Source organism: Centroberyx gerrardi, chromosome 14, assembly GCF_048128805.1.
Source record: "Centroberyx gerrardi isolate f3 chromosome 14, fCenGer3.hap1.cur.20231027, whole genome shotgun sequence".
Classification (NCBI taxonomy): domain Eukaryota; kingdom Metazoa; phylum Chordata; class Actinopteri; order Beryciformes; family Berycidae; genus Centroberyx; species Centroberyx gerrardi.
The window spans coordinates 29,927,443-29,955,011 of NC_136010.1; the positions used below are offsets into that span (position 1 = coordinate 29,927,443).

Consider the following 27,569-nt stretch of genomic DNA (forward strand, 5'->3'; position numbering starts at 1 on the left):
ACATCGCATGATGACAGGGTGGGCAATGTAAGCTTTGTGTAATCATGGATGAACATATCAGCTGTATTTGCATGAATAAAGTGCTTTTTTGTGACTTTGGTTTCACTGACATGTATAGGGACCCAAGTAATGTTAAAGAATATGCAGAAATGATCCGAGATTGCAACATCAAGGATTTAATAATATGAATGTAATATTAAGTCCTTTAGAAATAATCAGATCCAGGGTGTGGCCTTTTTTGTGAGTGGGTCCTGTAACATGTTGTGAAAATCCAAATGTCTCTAACAGAGTCAGAAGCTGTTTAGTGTCAGAATTATTGGAATTGTCAATATGAATATTGAAGTCCCCTGAGATAACAATACAGTCATAATCAATGGAAATTGTGGACAGCAGTTCACCAAACTGATCGAAGAATCCCTGTCTGAGTTTAGGAGGGTGGTACAATGTAAGTAATAAGACAGGCGACACAGATTTAACCACAGCAAGATATTCAAAAGTTGAGAAATTACCAAGAGAAACAGTTTTGCAACCTAAATAGTCTGCATAAAGAGCAGCAACCCCTCCACCCCTCCTAATGTTTCTAGTGCAGTGCAGGAAGTTGAAATTAGCAGGTGATGTTTCAATCAACTCTTTGGTGCCAGTCTGGTCAAGCCATGTCTCAATGAGCAGAGCACAGTCTAGATTATTGGTAGTTATGATATCGTTAACAATAAAGGTTTTGGTAGTCAATGATCTAACATTAAGCAGTGCCAGTTTTAAGTTGCATATAGAGGGGTTAGTGACAGAACTGGACACAGTGGGCTTAATATGGACAAGATTTTTTAGATGAGCACAGTGACAGATGTAACTAACTTCCCTCTTAGCCTGTTACTAATCCTGACTGGGATTAGCAGTCCTGGCCCCTTGAGTGATTTGTGACAGTTTGGTGTGACCATACAAGGTAACCGTCTTAAGTTATTAATACAGTTGGGAGAGACATACTGTATATGTTAGGATTGTTACAGTAACTAGCCGGCTTAGACTGTAGTATGTGGAAGTTAGGTGCTACAGTTACCTTGTGGGGGCACGGACTGTCTCAAAAATCCATGTTAGCAGAGAGCATGCGGGCACCAGTGCAATTGGGATGAAGTGTATCCTTGTAAAAGTCACTGCGGTTCCAGAACAGATCAAAGTTGTCGATGAAATACAGACCAAGGGTTTTGCACTCTGTCTTAAGTCAGTTCTGGAGGGAAAAAAGCCTTGAAAAGCTGCCATAGCCAAGACCAAAGGTGGGGATTGGACCTGAAATCAGGATCTTCTTCCCAGTAGACAGCAGAGCAGTTAGGAGCTGCCTGAAGTCCTCTTTTAGTACTTCAGTTTGTTGTTTCCTTGTGTCGTTTGAACCAATATGAATGATGATCCTGGTGCACTCAGGATGGTGTTGTAGTGCAGTGGGTAGCTGTTCCAGAATATCTGAAACACAGGCTCCAGGGAAGCAATAGGTGTGGCCCCTCCTTACCCTGATGTCCCTTACAATGGAGTCACCAAGGACGATGGTTGTTGGAGGAGGGGGAGGGGGTTCAGACTGCGGTGGGCTGGATGGTCCCTGGGTTCTGATGGACTGTGGTCGCTGGGGTCTGGTAGATGTTGGCCTAGCAGCATTGCCAGCTGTAGCAGCAGAACTTGGACCAGTAGAGACAGGAGCAGCTGGAGCAGGTACAGGAGGAACAGGTGTGGCAGGAGCAGGGGCAGTGGTGGAAGGAGCAGTAGAAAAGCAAGCAGAGGTACTGGGGCTTGCCTGCACACAGGTGGCTGTAGGATGACTGTCAGGAGAGGGAGAGTGGGGAGGCTTAGACGTGGGCATCCTCTCCAGAGCTTGGAATCTGTTCTGCAGCTGGAGATCCACAACAGAAGGCGGTGAGGAGATGTCCCGTACTGCCGACTGGCGGCTTGTTTTTCTCTTGCCCCTGACAACTACCTCTGTCCAGGGGATACGGGGGAGAGGAGTGGAGCAGGAGGCCCATGACTGTTGGTTGTCGGTCTGTTTGATTGGTCCAATAACGGATGGTTTGCCCCTTCTTATATCTGCTGATAGGCACACTTTGACCTCACTTTGATCATGCCCAGAATATGACTTCATTGACAAAACTTGAAAAAACATGGCAGTTAACATAACTTACAGTTAATGTTACAGTGCTATTTTCTACATTGTATGTGCAAGCAGTGCATAATAAATTTGATTGGCTATGAGCCTTTGGGTTACTTCATCAATAGCAGATGCCCATTTTATGTAGGGTTAGGTGAGGTCCATTAAAAGCTGTTTGTGTGGTGTCATGTACCAAAAACACTCTCAATCCATTTTTACACACTAACCATTTTCCAGCATCTCTCTGTGCCTTGCCAAAAACAGGCTGTTTTTGTTGCTGTGCCTTTAAGGCTCACTAATATTAACGACCTCTCTGTTCTGATTGGGTAACCATTTCAAGAGTGAAATGTGAGACACCACAGAGCCGGCAGCTGCAGACAGCGAGAGGCAGGGAAAACTCTCCGGTAATAAACAATAACAACCGCTCAACCAAAAATGCTTTGTTAGTCTATTATTTCTTACAAAAATGATAATGAGCGAACCTTTGTTTTCTAATATGGATTGTGTGGATTTAGTTGGCTACCGTGCGTTTTGATACTTTCACGATGTTTAGATAGCACATCCAACTCCTTTATAATTCAAGAGGCAAGGGAAATCCTGTTTTACACGATATGGGACCATTAAATAAAAGAAGTACTTTTTAGTTAGCATGAGCAGCAACAGCCAGCATGGCTGAACAAACAAAGAAAAGAGTGGTACAAGGAAAAAGAAACAGATTAATCACTCAGAGGAAGGCAAGCGTGCTAACAAAGAAAGTGACCACCTCCGAGCCAAGGGCGGATATTTCGTTTCACTGTTGGGGGGGACAATAAACAGAAAAATTTCTCAAGAGCAATTCCTGAAGGGGACACCAAAGGTGTCGCCAAAAGTACTGTTGTATTAAATGTATATAGAGGTCCATTATGAAACATTTCCATAAGCACTTCATTCCTTTCTTATGAAGATTTTATCAAATTGCCTTTGATATTACTGGGGTCTTTCTACTTGGCGTTTCGGTGCACTGAAAAATGATCGGATGTCTGTTTTTCTTTTCTCTGCCATTTTAACTGACCTGGCTGGCTCACAAATAGACACACACACCCACACACACAGCATGCAGGTTATTTACAGTAGTAGGTGAGATGCAACACCCATTAACTGAACTAAAGCTAATATATGCCTAATTAGATTTAGTTTTCCCGAAAAAGCAGATCTCTAATGTTTTGCTGTCAATGTGTAAAAGTCCAGAACGCTATGAAGCCTGCCAGAAACTTACTTCAGGGTCTTTTTTAAGATTAAGTCTTCATTTATTTCCAAAATTATAAACAAAATTACATAGTGGCAGCCATTTTACATGCAGTAAGAAAAAAAGAATATACTTAGAACCCAATTACGTAGGGTAAGTTAATCTTAAATAGCCTATTATAGAAATATTACTGATACCATCTACCAAAGATAATTTTGGTATGAAAACCCGCATTTTAATTTAACCAAGTATCCTGTATCATAAATGCATGTCTCGCATTTGTAACAAACCAAACCGCTTGAAAATCGGTCGAAAATTCAGTGAGTTATGATGATTTTAATTGTGGATAGACCTCCTGCCTCCATAGACATACATGCATTAGGAGACGCGGCTGGCCCATACCAATACGTTGACGCACAAGATTCAACCGCGAGGTAATGGAGCGAACAAAATGTAGTCTGGTTACAATTGTGAATGTGTTTTATTCTATTGAGTGGTAGAAGTAAAGAAAAATGTCTGACACATCGTTTGTTTTAAGTTAACCTTTGCGAAGCAGCTGGAGGTCTGCCACCACTGACACACTTCCAGAGATCCTCCACAGACACTCGTACCGAGGGCTAATGTGTGTGTGTGGGGGGGTTCGGGGATGGTAGGCAGTGGACCAAACCACTGTGAGGCATATGAGGGGGGGGGGCAATCTTTAGAAAAAACGCATTGTTTTGTGTCTATAATTAGCACAAGTGCTTTCAATGCATATTATTATATTATTTAAAATTATATAGTTATGTTTACAATGATATATTGAGGGGGACAACTCTCTGTTTTTCCCAGGAAGGGGGGGTCCGGGCCCCCCTGTCCCCCCCGTAATTTCCGCCCATGCTCCGAGCCAAAACTAGAGTGAACATTGGTGTTGCCCTGCAAAGATGAAAAGCACTCAGAAATGAGAAGGGATGATGAGGAATGAAGCGGAGATGGTTCTTTTTCTTTTGGACTGGTAGGTTTCGCAGCAGTTTAATAGCATTGAGTGTCTTTAATACCATGAAGACAGTGAAAATCAAAGGTGAAAGCATTAAGATGTTTCCATGCCACAGTAACTAGTTTAATATGAGAGTAAACCTCAGAGAATGAGGTTAACCTGGTTATTCCAACCCAGTTATGATGTTTACATGCATCAACCCAAAACCAGGTTATCTAAGGAACCGGAATTCTCTGTACATGTGAACATAGCCTGTGTGTGATGTGGCTCCACTCACCAAGTGTGACCTCAGCCTGCATGGGCATGGACAGGGCCGGGTGCTTGACCTCACAGCTGAACAGAGCCTCATTGTCCAGCTGGGGGTTGAGACTCCAGGTCAGCATTGCTCTCACCTCCATGGTGCCATCACTGGCCACCTGCTGACGATGCTGAAAGTAGTAGAGTGGGTCGGTGCTCTGGACCCAGCGGGGAAATTCCCGGCTCACTACGGTCTCAGGGATCACCTCAGTGGTTGGGACAGGGTCTGGCTCCAACTCTAGCTCTCCCTCCCGCTCCACCCCGGGGCCATCCTGGCCCAGCTGAGCCGGCTTCCCTTCCTGCTCCAGCAGAGACAGGGACCTCTGGAGCTTGGTGTCATCCAGGTCTCGACTCTTGAGTGGCTTGGAGCTCCAGAGCCCAGCTTGACCCCTGCCCCGGCTCTTTCTTAGGCCCAGGACCTTGCTTAGGTCTCCCATTGAGGAGGACAACTGGGCAGAGGGCACCACTTCAATAAGCTCGCCATCACGCTTGAAGTACACCTGACGGGGGACAAAGACAGTTCAGCAGAAACCTTGGCAGTATTTCAAAAGATCACACTGACCTTAACTGTATGGGGGGTTCTGTGCATTTGAGTTTTGTGGCAAAAACACTATAGAAGCAGAAAAAGTAAATGTGTGATTTTCAAATGTAAACAGATAAATAATATTCACTTCGATACAATTACATAAAATATTAATTTATAGTATTATTACCTGAGGAAAGACAAAAAACTACAACTTCCCATATGCATGCCTTGATGCACAGTTTATATAGTCCCTCTTTCCTGCTTTTGTAGATCCTCTGTCTTCAGAGGATGTCTACTCTCTGTCTACTCCCCTATCAAGTAATACTTCCCCCTTCTCCTAGTACTCGTATAAACTAGCACCTCCTCCTTGCTACACATATTCTTCTGTGTGTGTAGTCGACAGATTTGTCCACAATTTGGTCCACCAAAGTCCACCATATTTGAGTACCCCCCCCCCCCCCCCCCCCCTTTTCATTTTTTACCATTTTACACCAAATCTGATACACATGCAGAAGAGATCAAAACACACAAATGATTTATAAACTGGTCCATTTGGATAAGCAGTATGGCATGAACTTCACAAAGGGTGTGGCCTAATACATAATATTACAAAGCCTTACAAACCCCACAAAGCCTGCTCCAAAACCCTAACAGTGCTGCAGCATTTCAAAGGTGGAGGTAGCTTAGGACTCAAGACCGATGCGGAGTTGGCCTTACATTTGTTGGATGGGTAAGCAAGCTATGATGTAGCTAACGTTAGCCTACACAAGCTACATACCAAACGTTAGTGTTTCCCCTGTGGGGGTTGTCGCTCTGTCCGTGATCACATGTCACTATTTGTCACTTCAATCATAAAGGTGCGTCTTGGCAGAAATACATTTGATTAGAACAAAAATCTTGCACAATATCAGCAGCACCGACACTACTGAATGACTCCAAAAACACTATGGAAAATAATATTTTTAGCAAGGCGGGTCATGAATTTACCGTGGCGGCCCGTCACAATACAATATATATATATATGTATAGGGGAAACACAGCTCGCCACAGCTTCACTGTGCATAAATAAATATAGTATGTCAAGCAATATGCTCACAAAAAACCTGTTGCTAGTAAGCGGTATTGGGACTCATGGAGGAGGACACACAAGATATGCAGTGTTCCCCATATATAGGCTAATTTGTGGCACACTGCCACAAAATAAAAAGTTGGTCAATTTATAGAAATTTATCTAAATTGATCTCTAATGTGCCTGATGTGCACATCACGTCATGTCTGCCATGTGGAGATGCACAGACCAGTAGACCAGTAGCATTGGCACTCAATCCCACAGAGCCTCCCGGTGTGAAAATGAAAGTTCTACAATTAAAAAAAATAAAATCTACAATTTGGTCCAAACTTGCATGTGTTAGTAACGTATTTGTAAACAGTAACTTGATAACACATATGCTGCCCTACAAACTTTAATTGTAGGTAACTGTAATGGTAGGAATTGAATTGAATTGAATTGAATTGAACTGATTTGAATTGAACGCGCTGTGGGCCTGTACAGGATCTGTGCTTGTTTCTTTAATTCACAGACACGTCAAGTGCATGTGACAAGCTACATTACATCATTCATAAGAGAGGTTTTGAAGGGAAATGATGTCTTACTCTGCAGTAAATTGTACTAATGGATACTTAACTTAATCTCTCCAGTTTTTTCAGTAAGTAGATTTAGATGTTACTTTGCTGCATCCCAAGTTAGATAGCTGTAACAATCGATGTGAAGAAGCTAATGTTTATTCCACTATTTAGCTATGTGACCTGGGTGCTATGTTATGTTATGTTATGTTATGTTATATTATGTTATGTTATGTTATGTTATATATATTATATATATTATTATTACTTGTTTTGCCAAAGTCATACTTGTTAATGTATATATTACATCATATGACCAGTATGGTAAAACCTTGTTAAAAATGTGTAAAATTGTAAAACTATATTTTATACTTATTGTACATTGACATTACATTGCTATGCTAATGCACCCAACCCCATCTCTGTCTAACTGTCAGTTAGAGCTGGAAGTTGTGTACTTGGGCACCTTAGAACTGAATGATGTTTTCTTTTATTTATCTTCTTTTTATTTTTATATTTTTGCCATCCAGTTTTGACACTGTACATCATGCTACTATACCCCAGTGAACCCCAGGAAGAGTAGCTGTGGCATCATGAACAGCTAATGGGGATCCTAATAATAAATAAACAAAAAAATAAACAAATAATTAAGCTAGTTAGCAGTTGATCTTCCCTGGGAAGAGGAGCTGGAGGTTGTGCAGCTGGGCACCTTATAACTGGATGCTGTTGTCTCTGTCTATGCTTAGAATAAATTGTTGTGTGACCAGTGAAAGATTTGTGCCATCATCATTATCCACCACTACCACAACAATCAAACGCAAGGCAGAGATTACACCGGTCACACAAAGAGTGCTGTTAAACTGGTTCAATTTACTGTTCAGTAGATAACACAGAGAAAAAGGAAAAAAGGGCACAGATCGCTCCTCTTGTTTGTCTTGTTGATATTCTGGACATGTTAAGCCACTTTTCACTCTTTTCACTGCTGGACTTTTATTGTATCACATATGCAACTGTCCTCTAATCCCTTAGATATTAATTTTCCAATACATTTTCCAAGAGGTTATGGGGGCTACAGGCCAAGGCTTGCTCTCTGTTGTGAATAACTATTTTAGTTCAAACTTTTAAGCTCCTGCAGGATTTTCGAGCTGTGGCATTTTTTCTTTGATCACTCTGATTTTGAAGTCCTCCAGTGGTGCTTCCAATTTCATATCTTCAATGAAGGTAGGAAGGCACCTCCCAGACTCAATCAGGATTTATCAAAGCAATTTGATTTTTTTTCCGTGAAGCAATTTCTACGGAGGCTTTCTCCTCCTCCTAAGCAACCAAAAGCACATAGCAGTGACAGAAAGTTTATTTTAATGGAGACTAAATCTGTCAAGAGAGATTAAGGGTAAACAGGCTCCATCTCACCATCGGAGCTGGCTTTCCTCCTGTAACAATGCAAACCAGAGTGAAGTTCTGGGCCTCATAGCGGCTGAAAGGAGCTGGGCTGTCCGCCGCAACCACTGAGATAGACTTTGGAGGTACTGCAGAGAAAAGTAAGTTAACTTAATACAAACAAAACCAACACACGCAAAAAAACACTATAATGGCACTGACCTTTCAAGCCTTTTAATCGTTGTTTGACCTCAAACCATAGATGACTTTTTTAATGAATTAACTGGCTTTGGTACACTGCTGAATACAGTGCTTAATAAACAGAGAGCTAATAAATCAAGGCCGATTTCAGGCAACTCCTGCAATGATACTATTATAGTCAGTGTGCTCCGTCTCCATTTTTCCCTTTTTTTTTTCTTTGAAATTCCTGGAAAGTTTACTTTTTAGTGATGTAAGGTGTATGCAGGACAACCATTTGAAATAGTTGAGACCCTCATGGACAAACTAAGTAGTTGTGTGAAAGTAAAACCCATTATGGAATATACTTTACTGTTGAAGTCATGAACTATCAATCTTTGCTTCCAAAATAACATTTAGAGGATAAAATCGTGAAATGATGCATTTTACCCAGACTTTATACTAACAATGGAACATCATGTAAAATTTCAGTATTGCACTGTGTTTAACAGATTGTTCATATGGTTGTGTGACATTGCTGGCCAATCCATGTGTAAATAAATCATAGTGGTTTTATCAAAACATAGTTGTCACATGCTAGTGTGTGCTTGATGCCACAGGAAGCGCATGAAGAAAGGTCCTTGTGGCAGCATACGCTCTGCCTTCTGTCCAATACATTAAACTTAAGATAAAATTAAGCTGTGAAGTTAATAGAAGTGAAATGATTTAGCTGCATCAACTAAAGTACATATTTCCCAGGTAGGATCTAAAAGATGAAAGGAATAGTAGGAGATTATTTCTTCAATTTGGTAGGGGAAAAAATGACAAGATTGAGATTATTAATTGAAAATGTCAGGCAAACAAACTGAGCTGAGAAAAAATGATATAATGTCAATCTGAGGTAGTACTTTGTGAGTACAAACTGTAGGTCCTGCTTCAAATTATTGTTTCCCTCCATCTTCAGTGTTCACGTTGTTTTGTTTACTTCTGCAAAGTAGCAAGTAGCGCTGGCTGATATGACGCGTCCGTATGACGTCCTCACTTCCTGTTGGGGCTGATGCTGCATTCCATTGGAAGTTGGAGTCAATATTTCTGAGTTTGTATTACCGACTTCCAATCTAAATACGTTCCAGTGCGTCTGCTGGGGAAAACACCCTCTAACGTTAAAGTTAGCTATCTGACAATGCTCTAGCAACATTAGTAGGGTAGTTCATACTAGCAAAGACTTCTATTTAGTAACGAAGCACAAGTCAATTGAATTACGTTACAAATGGACAGTACAAAGTTGTTACAACACGTTTTCATAACCGTTTTCATAAACTACATATCAAGTAAAATCAAGTTTTATTAAGTACAAATTGATGCAAAGGGAATTCAGTTTACTTACTATGGTGACGTCAGCTGTGTTTATGTCGGAGAACTCGGGCGGAATGGATCTTGCCCAAATTTCCGACTGGGAACTCTGACTTGAACGACCATTCTGTTGCACTTTTCCTTGTCAGAAGTCATTTTTCTCTGAGTTCCGAGTACAATGGAATGCAGCATGAGGTGCTTACGTGCAACGTCTAACTCGATGTGTAGGAGAGTGAAGTGACCAGGCAACTGAAACAATGATCGGCCAATCACCAATGACCTTCATTATTGGCTGATTATGATTGGTGGTGCATTGATTGGTGCATCCCTAATATAAAGTATAACAAGTTGTGTGCAGTAGTGTGAACATCCCTCTCCTTTCCTACCTATGACAGTGAGGATGATGCTGCCTGACGCTAGAACCACCTTGTCTCTGGAGGCTCTGTCGTAGATTCCTACATGGCATTCGTACAGGCCGTCATCCTCCATTTGGACTTCAGGAAGCCTGTTCAGTATATGGTAACAAAGATTATAGGGGATTTTTACTTGTACTGTATATTTTGGAAGCTGCTGAAAGTTGACTTAATAACCATTTACTTTTTGTGCAGCAGTTGGTCTGACCACCAAGTGTGGACTTTCAACATAGCAAATGCTGTAATAGAGTCGTTATCGATTCAATCAAGAGCAATATCTTTACCCCACTGAGAGTAACTTCTCTTGTACAAGAGGAACCTTCACTTAAATACAGATAACAATGTACTACTTCCTCATTGTTGAGCGAGCCGTTCATTCAGGTTCTCGAGTTTCAGTACGTACTTAACCCATATACTGAATACTCAAACTCGACTCAACATGGAAGTAGTAGGCCTATCGAACGCTCGAGATGCTACTCGTCTCGGACAGCGTGCAGATAGTGATTTGAAAGAGAAACTCGAAAACTCAAATGAACAGCTTGCTCAAAGAGCAGGTTTGAAAGTGATGTCTTTGTTTGTTAAGGTACATGGCGATCATTCAATCGTTTAATCAGCTTTGATGAAAACTCGAAGTGGGAGGAACCAGTACGTACCACTACAGAATGTGTGTTTCAAGTTCAAGAATGATTCGTTCAAAATGATTCGTTCATTCTTTTTGGCCCAGCACTACTTTGAACTGTCCAATAAAGATGAAAATGCCAAAAAATAATCAAAAACAAAAAAACTTTTGCAACAGTACACCACAATATCTCACCGGACAGTTGACTGGTACACCAGGTCCTCTCGCCTGTGATTATCCTCCATGTGGGAGTAATTGGTGTTGTACATGGCATCATAGGTAAAGATTTTCTGCTTGGCACTGCCTCCTTCTACCACCTGTGAGGGGAGTGCAGATAAATGTCAGTGATAGATGAAATATACCACCCATAACCAGGGTGAAATTAAGTTATGAGCCACTGCAAACTGCAATCCTTCCCCCAGACATCTATTGTTATGGAATTCAAACATTTGAGCTGATTTTAATAGAAATGGACCTCCATCCAGGTTCTAAAGCCCCAGTGTGGCTGAAATAGTTTGTCCTCAACAACCAGTGCACTTGCTTTAGTTTGTACACTTTGATCAGTAAGGCTGGGTTTGTATTGTCCCATTTAGAGGTTTGGGTTTCAAAAGTGAAGATTCTCATTCACAGACAGGTCTTCAATTTAATCTAATATAATTGATGTGAGAGATTCATTAAACCTGTAGTATCTCAACAGTAAACAACCTTGCTGTCTGTGCACTGGGTTTGAAGGGAGTACTTTTTTCTCCTCCTCCAAGAAATGTGCACTTTGATTTGAGTGATAGATTTAATTAAAGTGTTGATGAAACACAACTACATGTCATGAGCTTCTCAAAATTGCAAGCTCCAGCAAATAAACACTTGGTTTCAATTAATGATGCTCAGGAGGACACATTACTCCACATTCAGGCTTAAAGCCTCAATCCACATTCTCTGTTGAGAGCCAGTCTCCTGTGGCTGAGCAAGGAATTACAACAACACAATTGTTTTGATTCACTGCTTGCTTTGAGGCCGCCCCTCGCCCTCCCACACCCACTCTACTCGTCTCCAAGTTCAGTCTAACGCAGGAAGTCTTTCTTGGCTTTGTAGGAGTAGTCTATTAATTTTTCCACTGATCAACTTTCAAAGTCTCATAACGCGAAATTTGGTCAAAAACTGTGCATGCGCAGTTGGTCAACAGCAGCTGAAGAAGAGGGTTAAGTGCATGTGCAGTTGTTGACCAAATTCAAGATCTGATTTTCTATCGTTCATTCTGACAATTCCATCTGTTTTCAGTACATATAAACTATGCGTCACCAAAGAAGATGAAGACAAGTGATTCCACGCTGTGAAATTTTGGTGAGTAACGACTATGTTTTGACATTTTGAGACTTTGAAGTCAACATAATTGACGTACTTTTGTCTTAATAATAACACCAAATACACTAAAGGTGTAAGGGTATGGATATTGGGAACCAATAGGTTTAATGCATATTTCTCTTTGTTGTATTTAATCCTGCCTATTGAAAATGACCAATGCATCTTGACTGGTAGCTTATGCCTTAAAAACGAGTCCAGTTTCCTGGGATTCCTGGGACAACGTGCTTCGTGATTAGAAAGTATGTTTTATGGCCATTTGAAATTGGTGGTAAATACCATTCAACAATAACAGTAACATTTTACTTGAATTGTTGATTAGAACACACTATAAGTCATTATGCACATCTGAAGCACACTATAGTTACATAATAACTGCATCAAAAAATGTCATAATACTCTATAATGCATCACAAATCTAACGAGTAGGTTATGAGACGCATGACAAAACCGTACAGGTCTTCACTTCCAGTGTAGACACACTACAAGACAAAACGTACTGTATGACAGTAGACTAAACATTAACACACTACAAGACAAGATGTACTACATGACAATAGACTTAACATTAACAAACTACAAACATCCATTTAAGGCTAAAGGAGGAGGGAATTTCATCACTGTTTCAACCATAGAATGAGGGAATTCGGCAAGTAACTGTTATTGCATTAGGTTCACCTGTGCGCTCACCCGAAACCACACAATCTCTCGGAGGTTGCCATCTGTTCGGAAATTGCACTTGAGTGTCACTGTGTCTCCAATGACAACAGGAGGGAGGGGCTCAATAACGACAGTTAAATAACCTGTTGGAGAAAAAAGAATTTGCTTATACGTCTTATTACATTCTATGACTTTAACACAGCAGTGTGGAAATGCAATTTGAGACTTCAGAATTTTTAACCAACTCACAGGAAAGCATTACTGGACTTGATATAGGCATTCAGCAACTGACAATCACACTTACTGCCACTTATCAGTTGTATGGTCTTTTAACTTTATTCTTACTCTTTTATGGAGATGTCAAAGCAAAGTCAAGGTGGATTTGCACATCAGATTTGAACCCTTTCAGAAAAACTCTACAAAAACATACAAATCACATCAATACATCATAACATCCATACATCCATGCATACATGCATACACTCATGCTGAACATACGATTATGTCGGTGTTGATGTATGTGTGTGTGTGTTTGATTCGTGTGCCACCTTTGTCAGGGATCTTAAAAAGCTGTAGTCAAGCGGGCTGTCTTGGTATTCATAGCAGCAGCACACTGATACTGTGAGAAAATCAAACCAAAAAGTTTAAATTATCTTGAGTTGCTAGTAGCCCAGAAATTGTTTAAAGTGTTTACGGGTGGATTTTTCATTGGCACTTTAATATCCCTTACAAAAAAGCCAAGTCCAAATGCACATGTGCTTTTTGACTTTTTTTTGTAAGGGATTGTGACTACCTCACATGGAGAAGGTGTGATTAAATTAAGCAGGAATGTACAGCAGTTGATACATTTCTTCATGGCAATCTTGGTCCTTTATGTTTCGCCGGTGGTAGTAAATGTAATAGGAGGAAAAAGATACATTTTACTCTTTTATTATTGCAGATTAGATTAGTGGCTCGGCATCAGTTGTTGCTATTAAACCAGATGTGTGTGAAATAAAAGATAGCCTGTCTACTAAACTCATACAAAGCTCATATAGCGCAGATGCACTAATCCCCTGCACAGTCGTTTGAGAACAGGACCAACACTATCTTCCTCGCCCAGGGTATTAAAGATATGTTTGGACTTATGTGGCACAATCTGTGACGTTAATGCACAAATGCATGCTTACAAAGCAGTGAATTGCAATGCATGAAATAATTATCAAGATTACGTAACAGCGAGCCTGATTTAGTGTTTATGTTTGTATTCGGTTTGGGATTAGTCACCTATGGTGAGAGCGTTGACCATGAGTTGAACCGCTGCCCTCTGAGAGATAAAGACGGGCCAAAGCAAGCCTTCTGAGCCCATCACTTTGTATAGAGGCAGTGTAATCTGCTGTATCATAATGGACAGCCCCACCTCCACACCATGACGTCAGGCAGCCTACAGATTATTTTTCCCATGTTTTTCCTCTTAATCCCCCTTCCAGCTTTTCATCCAAAGAGTCAGCCATTTGCCAAGCTCTGGTCTGGTCTACACACACACACACACACACACAATACGGCGGACAGATTACCACATATTTGAATAGCATCGAAATGACAAAATAAAAGCCGTCAGACAAGATAACTGATTCATAATGTAGTTTGTAAACAACAGAAAGCAATCACTGGACTGAGTCTAACAGAAACCATGTTTTGGAGTTAGATTAGTGCTACTGAAATTAGATATTCAGGACTGATCCCACTGTCCCTGCATAGCAGAGATGTAGCCTCGGAGAATGGCTGCATTTGCTTTACTTGAAAACATAGAAGAAGAAGAAGAAGAAGAAGAGGGACAATTCAGTAGCTTGTGTTGTCAGATTGTACATACAAGCTGTTCTCATAGAGGGCTACAGTGTTTCTTATTCCATTTCTCCTGTTCCCTTTCCCATGAGAGATAAAACTGGCTTGTCTGAGCCACGTTTCTCTTCTCTTGGTGAATTTCTCCCCCGAGAGAAAGGCAGAGCGGCTGGCTGCTCTCAAATAAGAGAGACCAGACACACTACATTAGCAGCAAGTGGAAAGGCTAAAAAAAAATTCAACTGGTCCTGCTTCATGGTGTATTATGAATAGATGGATGTCCATCAAAATGAAAGCTGCTTTCTGTGGGGAAATAACTAGAGGTTCACCTCATGTTAATACCCTTCTTTGATCACACAGCTCAGTTCCATATTCAGAACAACTACCATGACAAACATCTGTCGTCCGGCTAACAAGCTGTGAAACTTCCAGCCAAAATCCCTCCTAAAAAGAGAACTCGCATATGATATTCCTTTGATCTTTCTAACATCAGCAACTGTTTCCAAAAGCTAGAGAACAAGAAAACTTTGACTCTATTCTGTAATCCATAAAGAGACAGAATGTGGAGCTGCACAACTGACACTCTATTAAACAAACTTTGTGGATTCCTAGTGTTTTAAATCCAAGTTTTTTTTCAATAAAGAAAAAAAGCTCCAGTGGATACTCACAAAAATGCAGATTCTCTTTGGTTTGGGACTTTGCCTGGTTGCCTTTCTTGAATATACATGCACTGTTTTTTATTATAGTTTTAAAAGAAACTCTATCTCCATAAAATCCCCCTGGATACGGTCACTGTGTGCACTGTGTCAGTCGTGGGTGTCGCCTGGGTGTCTTAGCGCTCTGGCTTCTAGCAGTGGGAGGGATTCATTCATGATCCCAAATCTAGACTTGACGTGCCCAAGATCATAGAAATAAAATATGCGAATTTTGCTTCAGGGGGTTAAAGTCCATGTACTTTGTTGGTGGTTTGAATAGCAAGCAAGCATTTAATCATTTTAGAGCACAGATTACCTTGAGCAATACGGGTCAGAGTCAGACAATGGGCTTTATCCCTCGGGAAAAATCAATCTCAAAACAGCGTTGGGTAACTATTACTAGATGACATCTCTTGCAGCTTTTAAGCCGCGTCATCAAGCTGCAAAAACAGTTGATGTGACTCTCTCTATATGAAATCTTGTGTTCTTTTGGAGCCATCAAAAATAGCCTGATCATCCATAGGAAAAGCCTGTGTAGTGGGTTTATTTAAAACACAAACATCAAAACCTGTCAATTAATTTGCGGTAAATGTGAGTAATGAGTCGCCCTCAAGTCAAGCATGATTAAGTTAATTGCACTATTGACTTCAGCTTGGACATTTCCCAACAGCCACAAACCACAAACTAATGCCAAGGTAGCAAAAGATGATAGAAAGTTTTTACGTCAGCATCCACAACTTATGAAAGAAATGCATCAGGATGTCTATTGTAACCAGTGATGTCATGATAAATAAAAATTATGCTACTAGGAATTTACCTCATGAAGATCAGCCTAGAAGGTAAACTCTATTCCTTGCAAATAGTCGCTTCCACTTACCGGCTGCTAAAGTGAGAATATGTGCAGAGAGGAGGAGGCAGAGGGGAAGAAGAGCAGTCATCCTGCTGGGCTCTGGTGGTCAGATGGTGGAGACTCCATCTGTCAGCAGAGCGGGGGAACGTCGGCAGCGTTTCATCTTCCAGCCTTCACACTGAGGATGCCTGACACTGCTGCTCTGGCTTATAGCGGGAGGATTACAGCAGCTCTGTCTCTACCTCTACCCCTCTCTCTCTCTCTCTCTCTCTCTCTACTCCTAACCCTACCTCTCTCCCTCTCTACTTTTATCTCTCCCTCTCTACCCCTCTCTCTCGCTCTCCACCTCTGTCTCTCGCTCTATCTCTACTTATCTCTCGCTCTCCCTCTCTCTTTCTGTCTCCCTCTACTTCTACCACTGCCTCTCACTCAATCTCAATCTCTACCTCTCCCTCTCTCTACCACTCTCTCTCTCTCTCTCTCTCTCTGTCTCTCTTCCTCTACCTATATGTCTCTCAATCTCTCTCTTTTTTACTGAGACATCCTATTCTGCTGGATTATAATTTGTTAGCAGCTAGTTTATAAATTAAATAAATTTAGGCCCAAGTAAGAGTAATCTTTTGTACACTGCTACCTAGTGGAAATTGTGTCCACCAGGCTCCAACTCTTTCAACTTTTACATTGTTCAAATTTTACCACAACAAGTGTATAGTATCTTGATACATAGCCAAATAATTTTTCTTTAAGGTTTTAAATTTCATCAAAAAATAAGCCTACAGCGAAAGGAAAATGTCTGACTGTAAATGGTTTCACTGCAAGATCTCGCTTAATAAATGCCCAATCTTCATGAAAATAATTTACACAATTAAGTCATGGTAGATGACGTAGATTTTAGAATTAGATCTCAAAAAATTCATTTTTGACAAAATTTTGAATGTGGCTAGCTGTCATGTACACAATGGAAGTCATTGGGAAATCTAACTAATTGACTAATCTTATTTAAGTTATTTTTTTTAAAATTCCAAAACTGTGTTCATAACATAGCTTAATTTTCAGAATTTTATCTTCAATATTACATTTATTAAATAATATTTGAATTCTGCCCTTATTGTCAAGTGAAGCCTTTGTTCAGTGGCAGGGCCATGGGCTGTCCACTTAGTGACAACAGTTAGGGCCAGACAAAATGCAGTTATGGTAGACTGAGTCATATGTTCATCAATAAGGCAAGCCAATACATTTTGGATTTAGTAATAAATTACAAGTTTGTCACAAGTTTCTGTATTTCTGTACAGAAACTTTTGTAGTTACAGTATTATCTATAATCCAAATTGTTATTACTATCATTATTATTAGGGCCCGAGCACCGACCGGTGCGAAGCCCTATTGTATTTCAAGGAATTATTATTATTATTAGGGCCCGAGCACCGACCGGTGCGAAGCCCTATTGTATTTCAAGGAATTATTATTATTATTATTATTAGGGCCCGAGCACCGACCGGTGCGAAGCCCTATTGAAATGCAAGGAATTATTATTAGGGCCCGAGCACCGTCCGGTGCGAGGACCTATTGTATTTCAAGGAATTATTATTATTTTTCTTTGTAAAAAAAAAACGCATTTTTGAGGGGCTAAACGTGCTCGGAAAGTTGCGAAACTTTGCACACACGTCAGAAGTGGTGAAAAATTACATATTTTATGGGTCTTGCGCATGGGTTTGGCTAAATGGCTCAATAGCGCCCCCTACAAAATTTCAAAAAAATACTCATCGCTCTACGTTTCACCTACATGTACCAAATTTGGTAGGCACATGTATCATGTCCAGACCTACAAAAAACATCAATACGTGCCATGACCTAAACCCAACAGGAAGTCAGCCATTTTGAATTGATTGTGCCATTTTTGTGCGTTTTTGGCCATTTACAGGGTTCATACTTTAACGAACTCCTCCTAGACGGTTAATCGGATCAACCTCAAACTTGCGCAGCGTATATAACAGACCTTGACGATGAAAAATTGTTAAAAGCTTGAGTTTTCCTCCAACGGCATGGGCATGGCGAGGCGTCGAATTTCCATGTTTCGCCACGAAACAGGAAGTGCTATGTAACTCCACTGTACATGGTCAAATCTGCCCCAAACTTCACATGTTTGATAAGTGTCACAGTCTGAACACATCTAAAGGCCAATATTCAGTTATAGTCATGGGCGGGGCGTCGCATTTCCATGTTTCGCCACGAAACAGGAAGTGGTTTGTAACTCCACTGTACATGGTCAAGTCTGCCCCAAACTTCACATGTTTGCTAAGTGTCACAGTCTGAACACATCTAAAGGCCAATATTCAGTTATAGTCATGGGCGGGGCGTCGCATTTCCATGTTTCGCCACAAAACAGGAAGTGGTTTGTAACTCCACTGTACATGGTCAAATCTGCCCCAAACTTCACATGTTTGATGAGTGTCATGGCCTCAAGACATCGACATGGCAATATTCAGTTATAGTCATAGCGCCACCTACTGGCAAAACAGGAAGTGGTTTGTAACTCCATTGTACATGGTCAAATCTGCCCCAAACTTCACATGTTTGCTAAGTGTCACAGTCTGAACACATCTAAAGGCCAATATTCAGTTATAGTCATGGGCGGGGCGTCGAATTTCCATGTTTCGCCACGAAACAGGAAGTGGTTTGTAACTCCACTGTACATGGTCAAATCTGCCCCAAACTTCACATGTTTGATGAGTGTCATGGCCTCAAGACATCGACATGGCAATATTCAGTTATAGTCATAGCGCCACCTACTGGCAAAACAGGAAGTGGTTTGTATCTCGGCTGTACGTGGTCAAATCTGCCCCAAACTTCACATTTTTTATGAGAGTCCTGGCCTCAACATTTCTACATGCCAATATTCTGTTATAGTCATAGCGCCACCTACTGGCAACACAGGAAATGGCTTGTAACTCGGCTGTACGTGGTCCAATCTGACCCAAACTTCACGTTTGATGACAGTCCCAGCCTGAACAAATCTACATGGCAATATTTAGTCATAGTCATAGCGCCACCTACTGGCAAAACAGGAAGTGGTTTGTAACTCGGCTGTACGTGGTCAAATCTGCCCCAAACTTCACATGTTTGCTAAGTGTCCCAGCCTGAACACATCCACAGGCCAATATTCAGTTATAGTCATAGCACCACCTACTGGCAACACAGGAAATGACACGTTATATACAAAAAATTCAGAACCGCGTCTACAGGTCGGTGTCCAGCAACGATGCCGCGGCTGCAGCACACCCCGACATGCGCGAAGTGCGAGGGCCCGATCATCGCTGCTTGCAGCTTTAATTATTATTATTATTATATTTCCCTCCAATGAATCGCATTTTTGAGGGGCTAAAGCTGCTCGAAAGCTCACCAAACTTTGCACATGCCTCACAAGTGCTGAAAAATTTTATATTTTATGTGTCTTGCACATGGGTGTGGCAAAATGGCTCAATAGCGCCCCCTACAAAATTTCAAATAAATACCCGTCGCGCTACGTTTCACCTACATGTACGAAATTTGCCAGGCACATGTATCATGTCCAGACTTAAAAAAAAGGTCAATGGCTGCCATGACCTAAACCCAACAGGAAGTCAGCCATTTTGCATTTATTGTGGCATTTTTGGCCATTTACAGGGGTCATACTTTAACGAACTCCTCCTAGGAGGTTAATCGGATCCACCTCAAACTTGTTCAGCGTATATAACAGACCTTGACGATTAAAAGTTATGATAAGCTTGAGTTTTCGTCCAACGGCGTGGTCATGGCGAGGCGTCGAATTTCCATGTTTCGCCACGAAACAGGAAGTCCTATGTAACTCGACTGTACATGGTCAAATCTGCCCCAAACTTCACATGTTTGCTAAGTGTCATGGCCTCAAGACATCGACATGGCAATATTCAGTTATAGTCATAGCGCCACCTACTGGCAAAACAGGAAGTGGTTTGTAACTCCACTGTATTGCCCCAAACTTCACATGTTTGATGAGAGTCCCGGCCTGAAGACATCTACATGCCAATATTCAGTTATAGTCATAGCGCCACCTACTGCCAACACAGGAAGTGGTTTGTAAGTCGGCTGTACGTGGTCACATCTGCTCCAAACTTCACATGTTTGATAAGTGTCCCGGCCTGAGCACATCTACAGGCCAATATTCCGTTACAGTCATAGCACCACCTACTGGCAACACAGGAAGTGGTTTGGAACTCGGCTGTACATGGTCACATCTGCCCCAAACTTCACATGTTTGATGAGTGTCCCAGCCTGAACACATCCACAGGCCAATATTCAGTTATAGTCATAGCGCCACCTACTGGCAACACAGGAAGTGGTTTGTAACTCCACTGTACATGGTCAAATCTGCCCCAAACTTCACATGTTTGATGAGAGTCCCGGCTGAAGACATCGACATGCCAATATTCAGTTATAGTCATAGCGCCACCTACTGGCAACACAGGAAATGACACGTTATATACTGAAAATTCTGAGCCGCGTCGACAGGTCAGTGTCCAGTAACGATGCCGCGGCTGCGGCACACCCCGACGTGCGCGAAGTGCGAGGGCCCGATCATCGCTGCTTGCAGCTTTAATTATTATTATTATTATTTTGTTTGGTTGCCTGTTCTGCACTGCATGTCTGCATAATGTTTGAATGTTTGTTTAATGTAATATTGTGTGCTGGCCATACTGCTTCTTGCCTTCTAATTTCTTCTTTATTATTTTTTGCCTATAATAAATTCAATCAATCTTATTCTACTGCATAAAAGTTTTATTTTTTTTATATTAGGTATTATAGTAATAGTTCATTGTATGATGCCCTCTGATTACTCATGTTACAGTCTAATTTTTCATGTCAGTACACTATGCCGATATGATAATGCTGATATAGCCTAGTGTTACCTAGTACCTTACTTACCTAGTTACCAATAACTAGGCGTTTCCCCTGTAAATGATACTGTCTGCATCCACTGCAAATTCTCACTTAATAAATGTCCAATGTTAATGAAAATAAATGACACAATTTAGCAGTAGATGGAGTGTGTAAAATTTCAGAATGATATTAAACCATTTCTTTCTGACACACACTTTTAAATGTCTACGCTACTTAACGTGTTGACAATGTCAGCAGTATATATTAGGGCCTAAACAATTCCACAATTAGGCCTATTTATAGTCTATGGCTTTTATTGTTTGATTGTTTTATTATATTCTACTATTTCTATTGCTTCTTTTTATATTCTAGCTGTGCGCTTATATTCTATATACTTTTCCCTGCTGAATCATATTACTTTTGCCGCTGCAACGACCTGATTTCCCCACAGGGATCAATAGTTTCATCTTATCTTATCCAAATCGACTGATCTAGATCTGTCCATGTTGCATATGATTGGCTATTTGTTACTGATCACGCCCCTTTCATATGAATGAGCTCATATGGATTGGAAAATCCTGGGTTAACAGAGCCACTTGATAACCACCTTCATGACACCAATGTTAGGTTTTGTGAAGCTGGCTAAGGCAAAGATAACCTGACTATGTTGAGCGCTTCGTGAGACAGGTTCTCACTCAGATCAGTTCAGGTTTGTAACAGTTCAAACTTTGCCGAGAAGTCCGGTCTGGTCAAAAATAATGTATACTGTATACCTAATGGTTGCACTTAAAAATTCAATGAAAATCAGCCATTTGAGTTACACATCTGAAATCTTCATTTCTGCTAGCTAACTGCTAGTCCATGGTGTTGAATCTAGTTTGTTAATTTGAGAGTCGCAGACAGTAAACATGCAAGCAATTACTTTCAAAATACATACAAATCCTCTCAAGTAGTTCTGCTACCAAAGTGCATGAAATGGGTGGAAGCTGTTTTGAGAGAAATGGTTTCATACCCCATTGACTTGCACTAACATTGCTAAAAAAAAATGCTAACAGGAGGCTGGTACTGTTTTCACACAAAAAAAAGCTCTAATAAAAAAACTTTTCAAATGTCTTTAGATGTTGCTTGATAAGTAACAGAATAGGCTTTTAGAATCACTTAACTTCCCATTTTAAACCTAATTAGCAAGCTAAGGTATATGGTGCTAATACTTAAATCTTTTATTTGAAAAATGGCATAGGTTTCCCCAGCTGCCTATGTTGCTACTTGCAGCTATATATATATATACATTTTTATTTTTTTTCCCAAATTCTAATGGGTGGCATACTCATACTCTCATCATCAATCTCTCTCTAAAGAATTCATATATCACAAATATGTTTGATATAAAAGGGGGCATTCACCATCTTTTATTTCAAAAGTAAAAGTGCCAGTGTAAATACTGAGTCCAGCTGCACCCAGCATGGCTACAACATTTCTACCATCAAGGCAAGGCAACACAGGTGAAATGGGGACTTTGCTGGATTGGTACATTTTTAGATATAATATTTTGTGTCTATAAGTACTGTAGTTTGATAAAATACACAAAACAATCATCAAAACAACTATAAATAGTTAATTTGTTTTTTATCACAGAAGCATCAAGTACCCCAAGCACAAATTTAGTTTGGAAAGGTTATTTTCTCACAATGACATCTTCCCTGTATGCAAAACACTTTTTTCAACTTAACTTGTAGATGGTCGCCAAATTTGACTTGCTACTTCTTAACAAAAGTAGTTAGTAATTTACAGAGCCTTTTTCTGATATTGTTTGTCATTACTATATTATGGGGTATTTAACACAAAAAAATTGCAAAACAATTCTGACATTTGTACCATACACTATTTACACTGTATGTAGCAAAAGAAACTGACATTTGTACCATACACTATTTACACATACACTATTTTGTAAATAATAACAATAATAATTAAAAAAATTACAAATCCATCTGTAAATGACTAAGTCTTTAGTTATTCATCAGAATGAAAACAAGAAAAATGCACTCATTTTAAAGCATTCTAATTCTCACACATAAAAAAAAAAAATGCTAATTTGAATACAATAACAAAATAACTAAAATTCATATTACAAAAAGTGTTTGTATTTGTGTCCACATACGACGTATAAAATTTCTTTCTAATGGGATGAAAGGGATTTTTTTCCCTATTCACCTGTGGTGCCTCGCCTTCATTTCTTCACATCTTCACAATTACTGAAATGCACAATAAATCACTCAACATCACTCACATCAACATCAATCACAAAACATCCAAAACATCACAGTAAGAGATGAGGGATGGTAAGAGGCAAGGGATTTTGTCTATAGAGAATATGCTGTGTTGCAAATTTGCACACAGTTACAGTATGGATTTATGAGAAACGGTGTGAGTCCAGTTCCCTTTTTTCTCTAAAGAGAGATACAGCAGCAGTGACCATACATTGGTCTACACACAGAAATTAAAACTCTTTCAAACATAACTACTATTACTATTATTATATTACTATGTTATTACTGTTGGTTTTATTTTTCTGTGCCTGCAGTGTTGAGGGGTAGGATTTGCACTTTTATGAGTAAAACTGATCCCTCCGAAAAGTATTTGAGTGCCTCTTAAATAGTATTTGGGCCTAGGACTGCTCAATACAATCAGTATTATGATCTGCACATTGCCCCATAGCTTACCATGGCCATTGCTCAACACATGCTGATCAACAGACCATATTGGCTCCTGGCTATGTTTACATGCACAGACAATTCCGTCGTTTACCCGGTTACTAACCTGGTTTTGGGCCGATGCATGTAAATGTCATAACTATGTTAGAATTACCTGTTCATACTCTGATTATGACAAAGCTGGTTAAGATGCCTGGCTCCAATACTTAACAGGTTAACTGAGTACATTGACATGCATACCAATACTCCAATTACTGGGAGTAATCAGTTTAATGCAATATTTTAATTAAAACATTTTACATGGTTAGAAGTAATGTAATTTGTCTAATAACCCATTTTAGATTTACAGATTTTCCAGCCAGTCAGATCAGCGTGTAGGTCAGGAGAGGTGCTGCATCTTATCGAGATAGCCTGTCATTGGCTGAGAGTTAGTGGGAGCTGCCAAACCATAAGTGTGCTTTCACTTGAGTCCACGCAGTTGGCTGCTGAAGCTTTCTCCCCTATCCTGCGGTAGCCTCTCCCACCAGAGAAGATAGCTGCTGAGGTGACTTTACTGCGCCTGGCCTCTGACCCCCTGCCCGACCCTATGGGCCGTCCCCTCACCCACACATCGGGGTCGTCACTCAGTTCGTAGATGGAGCAATCCTCCGGGCCGTGCTCCGGCGATTCCAGGGGGACCTTTGGGTGCTCCTGGTCGGGCTGGGCTGTCAGAAGTTTCCCGGGCAGCTGGCAGGTGGAGTGGAGGCGGTACTGCAGCAGGAGACCCTTGGGCTTGTCCTCCCTCCATGGGTGAGCCTCTGAGTCTTGGGAGGAGTCGCTCTGCTCCGGCCTCTCTCCTCCTATTCCTCCTTTCATGTCTCCTCCCACATCGCCTTTACCTCTTCCTCCTCCTCCTCCTCCTCCTCCTCCTCCTCCTCCTGCTCCTCCTCCTCCGTCAGTGCCCTGGTCACTGCCATTGCAGACGGAGTCTCGTCTGAACATGTCAGGTGACAGGGTGCTGGAGGTCGACACCATAAAGTCAACTGGACCACAGTGAGCATTCAAAGACGTCATTCCTTTACCTGAGGAACAGAACAATTTCCATTTATTCTACGTTGTCACAGTTGACACATGATGCTTGTCATTAAATACTTACGTGTTTGTGGAGATGTCGGAAAGACAAAGATTGCGAGTTTATGGTAAAAGCTCAGCATAAATGCAGACATTACTTTATTAATTGGGAATTCCCTATCACTAAGTAGAACGGATGAAGCCTCTCGGATGAGTGACAAAATGTCTTCAACAGTACTGACCTGTAATCTTGGGGATACCTTCCAGTGTGGGTACAGGAAAGGTGAGGATGACGCCCTGGGTGGTACCCACCCACAGCAGGCCCTGGCAAATGAGCAAGCTGGTGACACGAACCTCACCGTGACCTGCAATATACATAAACGTTTTACTGCTGTTACACGGCACCAGGGTTTTCTATGTAATAAGGCTACTGCTGTGAGATGGCAAATGATAATAAAATTAAACCCTAATCCAAACCATGAAAAGAATAACTAATCTACTCTCAGATGCAATATATACACATAATGTTTGGGTAACATTTTACTGTAAGTGTTCATAAGGCATCATTACGGAAGGGCCACGCGAAAAATGTATTTGAGTTCTGAGTTTAAAGTCAGAATTCTCAGAATCTGAGAATTCTGACTTTAATCTCAGAATCTCACAATTCTTTTTTTTTTTCATAAGACTTTTTTCTCAAAATTCTGAGTTTAAACTTAAATCTAAGTTTAAATTTAGAATTCTGATTTTAATCTCAGAATCTCAGAATTCTGACTTTTTCCCCAAAATTCTGATTTTAATCTCAGAATTTTGACTCAGAACTCAAATACATTTTTCACATGTGGCCTAATCCTCTTCCGTACATCATAAATGCATTGAGTGAATGATAATTATTATAATCAGAGCTTGATATAATGAATACAATGTGCAAGGAATGCGCTTTATGGGGAAACTACATTGTTAATGACATTAAATTACAGGTAATTTTCTGATGTTTGTCTGATGATTATATTGTAAAAAAAAGTTTATGTTTCTAATGGGCTCATAATCTGGTTGTAATGCTTCAAAATACCAGATGACTTTTAAATTGAGACCATAGAACTTCCACCAGTATGTGTCCTGCTAGTAAAATCATAATCCATACTATTACTAATGCTACTTTTCATAATACTACTACTAGTATCACTAAGCAAGCTCTATCTCCTTGCTTATAAAATAACAGTCATGCATGCAACCAACAATTTAACAGTAGATACGTTAGATGTCAACATACCGATACCAAAATTTTTGGGTTGAAGCTGCTGACAGCCGATAGCTTGTGCCAATATTCAATAGCTTTAAATGTGTCAATTTTCAAGCCAAAACATCCCAAGTATTCAGTGTTTCCCCCAGAATCTTATTCTTGTCAGGGTGGAAAATCCTCTGAAACGGCATTTAAACCATGAGACACTAAAACTCTCTACTGTGAACGACACTGCCTGGACCATAGCTGATTTTTAACAGAAGGCCAACATCAAGTCCATGTATCGGTGTAAACCTAGTTGGTCCTCTGCTCTTGCCTGGTGTCAGATGGGCGGAGCGGGTGGAGATGTTGACTTCCTGCAGTTGCTCCAGGGTCTCAGTGTGAAACAGGTGAATGGAGGAGCCCTGGGTGAAGGCCATCCAAACCCCTCCACCAGAATGAACCATGTGGCTAATACAGGCCCTTGGCTCTGGGTGGGCTTCAAAACTCTGTATAGAGAGAGAGAGAGAGAGAGAGAGAGAGAGATTTCTCTAGCGGCAAAATATGTGTTATCCTGCCATACTCTGAGAGACAGCCAGAGGAAAGACAACCCAGCCATCTCAAAGATGTAATGTATGTTCTCATGTTGAATTTTGTGCCTGTACCGATTTCTTTTTGTGTTATTGTTTATGCTGAACTCCACCGGTGTTTGAATTTTCATGCTGAAGGTTGAAGTGAACTCATAAAGTTTGCTCAAGTGTCAATATTTCTTTTTTCTTCTGTTCTTAAACAAAAATAAAAGTTATTAGGCGGTCCTATAACCAGCTACTCCAAACTCTTACTTAATACTTAATTTTTATGGACTCCTTCCTCCTCCTCCTCATCTTCTTCCTTTTCTTTCTCCTCCCTTTTTATTTTTTTTTAATTTTTTTTTACAACTAAACAGCCAAGCTGCTCCTGGCTGCCACATTGCTAGCAGCTATAATTGCTATTTGAGTAGTCAAGGTAGAACTAAAATGGATTGGATTGAAACTAGCAATAGCTGATATTTTGGGACACTATTCAATGTCTTTAAATTTGACCATTTTCATGCCAAAAAATTCAAGTATTCAGTGTTTCCCCCAGAATTGCATTCTTGTCAGGGTGGCATCTGAAACAGCATTTAGACTATAGGACACTAAAACTCTCCATTGACACCCAGAATAATAATACTACATTCATGTATGCTTGTGTGGAATCTGGTCAAAATATCTCATTAGAATCAGTTCAGTTTAAGGGTTTCCCATAGACAACCAGTGTAGTATTGATCCATTCTACAATAAATATGTGATCAAACAAACTGTATTACATCCATCTTGTTGGAGGTGGACAACATTTTTAATAAGCCAATATTGGCCTAATACATCAGCAAACCTGTATATCTCTCTAACTCTCATATGTACCAGAGCTGGAGAGTGAATTCTCCATCAATTCATCCACTGAAAAGCTTTTTCACTAAGAGGTTTTTCATTGGAAAGCAAATTAATGTTTTAACAATTTCACAAAGCCTACATACTCGAGTATCAGAGAGGTCACATACTGAACACACACAAGTTCG

The 27,569-nt window shown here is 40.5% G+C and overlaps 2 protein-coding genes across 3 annotated transcripts in view; both read right to left on the reverse strand.

Moving 5' to 3' along the window:
* igsf21b (immunoglobin superfamily, member 21b) overlaps positions 1 to 16,181 on the reverse strand; it is a 33,602-nt gene extending 17,421 nt beyond the window's left edge. The window contains exons 1-6 of the mRNA XM_071901012.1: positions 16,121 to 16,181; positions 12,758 to 12,870; positions 10,907 to 11,028; positions 10,066 to 10,184; positions 8,183 to 8,298; positions 4,604 to 5,123 (exon numbers count right to left, since the gene is read on the reverse strand). Of these exons, the coding sequence (XP_071757113.1) occupies positions 4,604 to 5,123; positions 8,183 to 8,298; positions 10,066 to 10,184; positions 10,907 to 11,028; positions 12,758 to 12,870; positions 16,121 to 16,181 (1,051 nt within the window). The remainder of the gene's footprint in view (positions 1 to 4,603; positions 5,124 to 8,182; positions 8,299 to 10,065; positions 10,185 to 10,906; positions 11,029 to 12,757; positions 12,871 to 16,120) is intronic.
* A 6,187-nt stretch (positions 16,182 to 22,368) lies between these two features.
* The window catches only part of LOC139913075 (rho guanine nucleotide exchange factor 10-like protein), a 43,530-nt gene continuing 38,329 nt past the window's right edge, over positions 22,369 to 27,569 (reverse strand). For both annotated transcript variants that reach the window (XM_078288118.1, XM_078288119.1), the window contains 3 exons: positions 26,310 to 26,481; positions 24,996 to 25,118; positions 22,369 to 24,764 (listed from right to left, as the gene is read on the reverse strand). In XM_078288118.1, the coding sequence (XP_078144244.1) occupies positions 24,118 to 24,764; positions 24,996 to 25,118; positions 26,310 to 26,481 (942 nt within the window). In that variant the 3' untranslated portion in view covers positions 22,369 to 24,117. The remainder of the gene's footprint in view (positions 24,765 to 24,995; positions 25,119 to 26,309; positions 26,482 to 27,569) is intronic.